This window comes from Boleophthalmus pectinirostris, unplaced genomic scaffold (genome assembly GCF_026225935.1).
Source record: "Boleophthalmus pectinirostris isolate CB_2022bp ecotype Guang Dong unplaced genomic scaffold, ASM2622593v1 HiC_scaffold_9, whole genome shotgun sequence".
NCBI classification, from domain to species: domain Eukaryota; kingdom Metazoa; phylum Chordata; class Actinopteri; order Gobiiformes; family Gobiidae; genus Boleophthalmus; species Boleophthalmus pectinirostris.
In genome coordinates this window covers 14,021,125-14,031,158 of record NW_026571541.1, presented here as the reverse complement: position 1 = coordinate 14,031,158, position 10,034 = coordinate 14,021,125, and the positions used below count along the sequence as shown (strand labels likewise).

The following is a 10,034-nucleotide window of genomic DNA, read 5'->3' as shown; positions in this document are numbered from 1 at the left end:
CTCACAATAATCCATTTTATGTAATATAGGACCTTTAAAATAATGTTTAAAATTGTGGTTGTCTTATAACAAACATGTCAAACTCAGGCCCAGGACCAAATTTGGCCCACAATATAATTATATTCGGCCCACAAGATCATATCAAATATGTATTAGAGCTGGCCTGCCGGTTACAGATAGGGTATAGAGACATTATTTATTTAAAACTTTGTTATTATTTTATATTTTGCTTATTCTGGATTCAATATTTAAGCAAAACTGTTATTGAACATTTATTTTAATAAGAAAGGATTAAACATTACATATCTCAAAAGAAGAGAAAACATGGAGATTTTTATTACATTTTTCAATACATTTTTAGTGACTCAAAATTTAGTCCCAGTTTTTAATTTTGGCCCCCTGTGAATTTGAGTTTGACACCCCTGTCTTATAAGGCGCTTGTTCTCATGCATACTGTTGTTGTGTTTTTGGGCAAGACAGTTTACACAGCTTGCCTATAGGTATGAATTTGGCATGTGAGTGAGAAACAGGTAGCAGGCACAGATTAGTAGTTACATTTCATTTGGGCAGTGCTTACAATAATAGACAAATTCATTTTGACATAATCTCCTCATGATTTTGCAAGCATTTGCTCTTGAAATAAATGCTCATTATATTTTAGTGAAAGTTTTGGTATTTTTATTATATATTTTTTTTTGGAATTGTGAGACAAGTAGCTTTCCAATATTCTCACATATTTTGAATAATACTTTTGTCTGTCTGCTGCAGCTATTTTCCAGACAGCAACACATTTATTCACAGATCACACGGCTTGTTTATGAGCAGTCTCATTTACAAAATAATAGGCTATAATAATTTGAGCAGATTGATCCAAGGTTAATCCAAATAATTGCCAATTCATTATAATTATACATTTAGTGGAAATAGAATTGCCTTGTTCTGTCTATCAGTGGGGTGTAAACCGCATGGCCAATTGATTGAGCTGAATATGAAACATGTTTTCAGACCAAGGCAGGAGGGAGAGAGTGGTGCTCGTGAAATACTGCAGACTTGGGTCCCCAGGAAATAAAATGGTTTGAATATCACTAAAGAGTTATTGATAAAAGACACAAAAATATCTGGAAAACATTTGGGTCTGCCTGTTTAACTGAAAAATATGCTTTCAACGAAGTCTTTTATGGTACGCTTTATGATGGTGCAAGAATAAATATCAAAGCCCAATAAATATACTTTATCTGGCCTGTTTAAAGTTATACAGTGGTTTATAGAAGACAAATGGTTTTATCGCACTGCTGTATTGGGGAAGAGAGTCATTTACACAGTAACTATATAAATCTCAAGTGTATTCAAATGTGGAAGTACACTACGCAGTAAATCTTGCTTGGGTCTCGTTTTAGAATTTGCTTTGACTAAAAGTATTTGAAACATCGCCAGAGGAGCAGAACTAGGAGGTAGGAGGCATTTATTTAACCTAGGAAGGCCTCCTTGAAAAATATCTCATCAGTAAGGAATGGAGGCAGTAATGGTGAAGCAGTAGCACCAGTCATAAAGTAGAAGTAGCAGCAATAGAGAGACAAAGGACTCACTTCAGCTGAGGTTATTGTTGTGGTAGAACAAATTTTTGGTAGCATTATAGATTGTAGTAGTATTCATTGGTGGAAGAAGTATTCCATTTTGTTACTTAAGTAAAAGTACAGATATAATAAATAATAAATATGTACTAAAAGATTAAAAAGAGACAACTGAATCAGTATTTTTTTTCCTAGCTGTTTTTGTTAGTTTGCTCAAATAGTGAATTTGATCAAAATGAACCCCTCAGCCTTTTCAGAAGGTCTCAAACAATTAAAAAAAAAAAAAAAAAAAACTTTTACTGTTCAGTCCTGTTCAAAAATGTAGTGGAGTAGAAAGTACAAATACCTGCTCTCAAATGTAGTGAAGTAAAAGTAAACCGTATCCACTAAAATTCACTTAAGTAAAGCACAGATTTCCTAAAATTTTTATTTAAGTATTACTTCTTTTAATTTGTTACCTTTCACCAGTGGTAGTATTGGCATTTTGACTGTTATGACTTTTCTACTAGTCGTAATGAACAATCAATAAGAAAAATCAATAGATCACAGCACTAGTATTTTGTACAGTACAAATTTGGAACAGTTACATTCTGGACATACTAAGTACTACCCAAGATCATAAAGTATTTCTTAGTAGAATTTCAAATCCCAAAAATAAATGCTGAAAGTTACCTTGACACACATAAGTGCGAACAGAGGTGTAGGCGGCGTAGCGGTGTTTCTAAATGCTAATGATCTTTGTCTTAGCGCCCTTTGATCCAGTCTGCAGAGGGTTAGTGCAGTTGCCCCACAGAGTCCTAAGTCCGCCCCTGATACCTGGGTCACAACTGGGCACCACTGACTCCTTCACAGGGGAAAGAGGAGGAGGAGGAGGGGAGGTGGAGAGGAATTATGTCCTTGTGGTGCACAGAGAAATTGTTTGGCGTAAGCGTCCACATTAATTATCCTCTCCGCTGTCTGATAAAAATAAGTACGTGGAGCTAACAGTGTTCAGGAGAGAGGTGAGGAAAGGACAGGGCTGTTGAAAAACAAGATAAACCACCTCTAAAACAAATATCAGGTTTTTCAAGTGGAACTAAATTTTACAAAAAGACAGTTGGGTCAATTTGAATGATTAACTCTAACATAAAATAAAGCATATCTGGATAAATTGAGTTCATTCATGGGGAAAAGTGTCCTCCGCATTTGACCCAGGCTTCAGTGCAGCTGAGGCCCGCTGTGGCACCCATCTCCAGATCTTGACTGAGGCTTGATCAGGACTACCTTAGCTGGAGGATTTGACTTCATTTAGACTGGTATGTTATGGGTTAATATCAGCCTGTTCATTAAATTATATTAAACTTCACATCAACTAATAGGTGCCTCCCATGTGGTTTTGCAGCCTTTTGCTTTATTTGACCTAATTACCTCTCTTAATAAGAGTACCTGGTTTATCTCAGCTCATTTTGAAGTCCAAGCTAATTGTCCTTAATAGTGTCATCTGCAGACATGGCTGGAATCCATGTTGTAGTGGGTTAAACTCTCTTGGCTAACAGAGAGGAGCAGACCAATGACTCACTCTCACTTTTATGTTTGTCACTATTTAGTTTATTTACCACTTTTTTGTAGCAAGAGACAGAGTCCACCTGAGAATAAAACCAACACCCTCCTTTCTCAGAAACCTAAAAGTTGTGAATAATTCATAGCATCATTGGACTTCAGTAAATAAGGGGCATCATTTATTTGAGTTTACACTTTTTTATTTGAGCAGTGAAACAGTGAGTTTCTAGGCAACAAGGCAGAGCTGAAATCATTTGGTGGCTTGAATAAATCATCTGGATTATTAGTGCTAAAAAGAATAATGATAATGGTGTAGAACTCTTTCACATATTTTCAAATTAGGTTTTTGTCTCCTGAAGTTTTAATTAAGCTCAAACTGCCAGTGTTCGCTGTTTGGTACACAAATAATTTTGTATTTTCAAGTCCTCCTAGTGTCACGCTAAAGAAAGCTGCATTCCATTGTCCAGTGTTTGAAGAATGGGTAAAAACAGTATTACATTTCTTTGGAAGTCAGTCATTTGCACACAACCTACACTTTCAAGAGAGAGACATTTTATATACTGTATTGTGGAATTTTTCGGGCAAAACTCAAACAGCTCCACGGAGACAAGCATGTGGTGAACCTGCCACCAGAAAAGTTACATAGTGCTTAGTGAAGAGTTTCAAGAAACCTTAAGAAACATATAAACTTTCTTATGTCTCTTAAACATAGTCAGATTTATTTATTCATGATTTATAATAAATCTATTGTGTAGCTGTATAGATTTAAAATGTATATGTAAGTGCGTTTGGACACAGACACAAAGTGAGCTACACAAAGTGGATCCGTGTGTTTGAAAACTGCACATGAGCATTGAAAACACAACAGGTCTAAACCCTGGGTTTTATTGGAGCCGTTTCATCCACAGTGAAACTGAACTCCTTCAGTCTTACTAAAACTTCAGCTGTTTGCAGGTTCTACCAGGAGCTGAAGGAGCACATTTCAGCTATAAACCCCAGTTATTTCTCATCCGGGGTGAGCCTTTGATAGAGGAAAGGTTGTGGTTCTCCTCTTATTCTGCGCTGTGGAGAAAACGGGCTGGCTGTGCATGTTAAAAACCTATGTGCATCAAAGGCCCTCAGGACACAAAGAGCTCTTTTAGCAAATGGATGGCAACAGCTGCAGATGGAGGCTGTTGTTAATGCGCGCGGTGCAGATGTGGGCTCTCCAGTCCTGACACAGAGCTGTGAGACCCGAACTGAGAGTCATTAGGCCAACACAAGTATGCACTGCTCCTGTACACAATTACACAATACATGTCCAATCACTTGATAAAAATTCATTATTCTGAATATAATTGTGTTTTTCAGTGACACACCATTGGTTTATTTTTAGTGATAATGTTTGCAGTACTTTTAAATCATATAATTTGAGTTTACTTCTAAAGGATAAAGGAGGTTATCTGGTTTATACAGTTTTAAGATATTTTGGAATATCTAGAATTAACCAGTTAATGACACCGTATGTTTACAATGTTTTTTTATATTTAACTTCATCTTTGCACTATTTCTCCTGACCCACCTCTTGTATATAGCTGAGATATAATTTGTATTATTATACTTCTATATCTTATTTTTACTTGTACATATACATTATATAAAAAATGCCTTATTTGACATCATCTCTTGCTGTTTTTTGCTTCTTCTTTTGAATATACTATTACAATTATATGTTTGCTCTTTGTTATCATAATACAATGTGATGTGAGAGCTACTGTGTCCAAATAATTTCCTTTGTGGATCAATAAAGTTGGTTTGTCTAAGTCTTTTATCTGAACATTTCATCATTTAAAATCAAATACAATTTCCTTGACATGGTTGTTTTCATACTTTTATAAAATGGGGCTCCTGGAACATCATTCAGTGTAACTTTCATGGTTTCAGTCAGTTGATTTATTATTATTAACTAACTACTATTGTTTAATTATTATTAATAATAATCAACTACAGAATGTTTTCATTCACTAATTTTCCCACTTTGACTTGGCTTATTTAGAAATAATACCACCACAACAAAGCACCTAGTCATTGCTCTGTAGGTTAGAATTTGCTCATTTAACCAAACTGTTCTGTAAACAAAAGCTTTTGAATTGCTCCTTTTACACTGAAAAATGGTAATTGCTGGATTCCAAATGAAACACGAGCTTGTCTGCTGGACTGTGGCTTTGTCTGCAGACCGGATCTTAAACACGCGCTGTGCTGACTGTTTGACCAAAAGGCAATGAATTATGGGAGCAACAAAACACTCCCAGATTACTTCTTTTGTTCCCCTGAAAAAAGTCCACAAGACGCTGAACCAATGTATTAAGGATTTGAAAACAAAACAGCAATTGCCTGAATCAATACCAGGGAATATTGTGCTGCTCACAGAAAGAAGAAACACACTGACAATTTATAACAGTTGGGATGCTGTGAAAACTATCACAGTGGAGTGGTTAATGTGAGATGTGGTTTTAAAATTTCAGAAACAATAATATCTGCATGTGAATTTGAGGACAATGCAGTACTTATACTTTTCTAACATAGTATTATTAAAGATGTATCATGTACCTTTTCTCGTGGAGGGTCCATCAAATGCTTTTCTCCATGGGGATGTTATTGCTTTGTCTGGAACGTTTCACAGTGTAGTATTAAACCTTTCTATCATGGAGACCAAACCAGACCAAGTTACAAGCCAGATCTGTGGAGAGGCAAACCCACTCAGAGTCAAAATGTCAGTTTTCCAAGGTATTTTTGATCCATAAAACCACCTGTAATTGAATAAAAGTAAGGTAAAGCTGTTTAATGTCATACTGTGGAACATTTCAGGCAGAGAAATGACATATGCACAGAAACATGCAGGTGACGGACCCCCAACCAAAAAGTTACATAGTTCACCTTTAACAAATTATATTTATTATAATGCATAAAATGGCAGTTCTGAAACAGGAATTTATGAATGTTGTACAGTGTAAGTATCCAAAGACTGTGACAACACATTTGACTATTGAACTCATTTAATGTTGAAAACAAATACAAGTTACTTCACTGTATCATCACAATTGAACAAGAGATTTTTTGTAACACCCTCAGAAATATACATTCACATGGCTGCATACACAATTCTCTCTTTTTCTTTTTCGGTCATTGACGTTACATGGACGAACTGTATGCAAAACCCTCTGCATGACAGTGAAGTCGCTAGTGGCATTTTGAAACGGTATTTTGGGGTACAACTTTGGAAAGAAGCTATGAATCATCTCCCGTCTATAGCCATGTTTGAGTCTCTATTTTTGCAGTCAAAATAGGTATATTTTACATGAACTGGGCTCTACATCTCTAAATAAATCCCAACTATGTTTTCAACCATATGTACAATATTTACAGTGGAATGTCCAACAAATACAAAACGTAGAAGATGGAATGAAGTTACAGTGAAACTCATGATTAAACAGAAAGATGATGACAAAAGACAACTCAAAACGGATATTAAAACAAAAAATCCACCTTGTCTGAGAATGTGGCAGTGACTAAATAAAACCTACTTGTGCTTTCAAAATTGGCCCAATTGAAATCTCTTTTTATACGATTTGATTGTTTGTGCTTCAATATGTCAGACATGGTCGACTAAGACAGAAGTTATAGTAAGACTATACAGCGTTACTGCATTTAGAGAGAAAAAAACATACTTTATGTCACAGTTTGGCCCTTTTCTTTGAGTGAAAGCAGCAGCCAATCACGTTTGTCTTTTGGTGTTATAGGCACTGAATGCAGGAATAAACAAACTCAAATATGATTAAATGTAAACTGGGCTGCAGCCATTTTGTGGTTTTGAAAGAACAATTATAACTGTAGATTAAAACGAACGCTTGTGTGTAAAACAAAAACTGAGCCTGACCTGAAATTAAATGGTATGCTATTGTTTTAGCCACAGTAGAAAATGTAGCACCCATACAAATTAAGTAACTACATAATTGGTGCCATTACTGAATGCTACACTGATTTTTGGAATTAAAAAATATTCAAGGACACTGGTAAATAAAAGCTAGCAGGCTGAAAAAAACAACAAAAAACATTCCCCTTTTCATGAAATGCTTAGATACAACTTTCATTGTCCTTTCTGTACAACAGAAAAGTAACTGTACACTAGAATGAACAGATTGTACCATGATAGTGCCATGAGTTTCCCTATTTGGGTTTGAGGCTCATGATAATTAACATGCTCACCTATTTACACAGAGTAGACAAGCATGTTCTAGAAAACTTGGAGCGGGATGTGTCCAGCTTCTGCTATATATTTCTATCCGTATGAATGCATTTGTTTACTGTATATGGAGGTCTGTATTAAAAGTGGCATATTGTTACTGGGGATTGTGCACCCACAGTCTGTTAATACTGACAACAGGGACATTGTTGCCGCTTTTGAATGCACTGAATCCAAACAGAAAAAAAATAGCAACATATGCACTTCCACTCCCACACAAAATCATGCATAAAATAAGGCTTAATACAGTATTTATATTTTTCAGAGCCAGATAGGTACTCAAGTACATCTACAGGCTTTTGCATTGTTTTACTTCTCGCACTGAGCCTCTTGTGTCTATTTTAAATGGATTTTCGATCGTGTAATGGGAAGGAAACAAGACATTATCAGCTCGCCTTAAGCCTCCACTGGTTTGAGTGACTGAAATAGCCAGATGAGTAATGCCTTTGGATGTTACTGCAGACGGATTCATATTTGAAAGACAACAATCCACCAATAAATCTAAAATTAATTACAAATAATAATAAAAACAAAACAAAAGCAGCAGGTGACATTAAAATCCAGCAAAGTCACCAACATTGATTTTCCCTTTACATATTAAACAATAGTAGCATTTTTCTCATCGTTTGAGTCCATGGCGTCTCCTCATGAAACACTGCAGTTTACTTAAGACAGTACTGAGCTTTGCTTCGACAAACATTTTCATAAAAGGGCACTCAACAAAATGTGAAAGTGTTAAGACATTTGAACAGAATGGTAATCCACAGGAAAATGTTTTACCTTTATAATTTGAGTCCCGGTGCACTGCAGAGTGTACAGTCTATTTTATCAGCCATTTTAAGAGAGGCTGAAATAAAGGCAATTGTGATCCATGTACTGCCAACATCAGTAGATTGACCCTTAACATTACAAATTAACAATGTTGTCATGAAATACAATGGGAAAAAAATAGCAGTGCTTGCAATTGTAATATAAAAGTCTGTAACACCATGAGTTGGAGGAAGTCATACAGGTGTCATACAGGAACATGTTTTTTCTCTTTTCTGAAACATTTGACCACAATATTACAAACACTAAAAACCCACTTTTGTTTCGGACATCTAACTTTCAGTTCCCAAGATAAAAATGATACAAAAAGACATAAAAAATAACAATATAAATCAATAAACAATGGAAATACAAAATCAAACAATTGTACTGTACTTTATATCCAGTGTAGGACTTTCACAATGTGCTCAGAGAAAATGTTCAACCTGCAGTCTCTTTCTTTTGATACATTTAATACATTTAAAACATGAAAAAATGCACAAAAATAACACCAGTTTTGACCAAATCATAAATCCCCTCTGTAAAGTCCGGCTCCTATTGCTCTCACAGTGAACCATTCCTCTGATGGATCTGATACCGATGATGTGATTATAGCATCTAAGAGACACATTTCTACTGGAGTCCAATGGTGCATGGGAGTTTGGGGGTAGGTGGGTGGGGGGGTCAGGTGATGGGGGGGTGCACGGTGGGATGTGGGTGGGTGCGGTGGGTGACAAGGAGGGTGACTGTTTGGTTTTGAATGTGGCATGCCCCTACACGTACCACTCTTTCTTAGAGATAACCGAGCCGTCGGTTTGGGAAATCATATCGTCGGCTAGCTCGGGTTCGTACTGGAAAGCAAGAGTCCGCTCATCGTAATCCCGCGATTCGCCCTCGTCCACCGTGAAATAGGGCCTCTTCAAGTCCTCGCCATCCGCATCGAAGTCGCTACTGGTGACGCCGATCTGTGCCGACTTTTTCTCGTCGTCCGAATCGTCGGGATACTGCAGGTTCTGGGGCATGGGGGGGTGAGCCGGTAACCCACCTGCCTTGGCGTAACCGTTCCCAAAGACGTGCTTTTTGGTGCTGTAGTCACCCTTGAAGGTCCTCTGGCGGCGGCGCAGGAACACGAAGAGCAGAATAGCAGCCAGGCCCAGCAGGACAACTCCCCCCACAGCGCCCCCAATGGCCGCCCCGGGGTTGTGCGGGTCGGACCTGACGTCTGCGTCCTCGAATGGCGGGTTGTTAGGGTATTCTGGGTAGGAAAAGACAAGATGGGAGGGAGTGTGTCAGTGCTCTGGTTGGGAGGAGGAAGTGCATTGTGCAGACAGGTGCAGACATTTTTAGGGAGATATGAAGTAAGGGACACAAGGAAGGAAAGAAGAAGGGAGAAGGACGGACCCAGGCCCAGCGACAGACCACCCGCCCACCCACAACCCATGAGAACCTCCCACTAGTGTGTGGGAGGGTTCACTGCATGCAATTTCACACAAAGAAAGTATTTTACAGGCAGCACAGAGTGTAGGTTACAAAGATTGTCAAGCATGCAAGAGATCAAGTTTTCAATTCAGTATTCAGTATATAGAAAGAAAATACACATATGACAGAACATCCACAATAAATAATACATTGCATTGAATGGTATATAGTTGCAACATGACATACAAGCGTGGGCATTATCGGTATATGGAATGTTAGCACAATGTTTGCAGCCAAGCAGTCAAAACAGCAAAGAAAGCAGACAGAAAAAAAGGCCATCAAAAAGTCTTACACACAATAAAAAGTCTGAAAATATCTGTAACCGAGCATAAAGCCACCAATGAACAACCACCGAA

At 37.4% G+C, this 10,034-nt stretch overlaps 1 protein-coding gene across 1 annotated transcript in view; it reads right to left on the bottom strand.

The window, feature by feature from the left end:
• Positions 1–6,127: 6,127 nt before the first annotated feature.
• Positions 6,128–10,034, bottom strand: part of nectin1b (nectin cell adhesion molecule 1b) — a 97,063-nt gene continuing 93,156 nt past the window's right edge. The window contains exon 6 of the mRNA XM_020928568.2: positions 6,128–9,454. Coding sequence (XP_020784227.1) covers positions 8,973–9,454 — 482 coding nt within the window. The 3' untranslated portion in view covers positions 6,128–8,972. The remainder of the gene's footprint in view (positions 9,455–10,034) is intronic.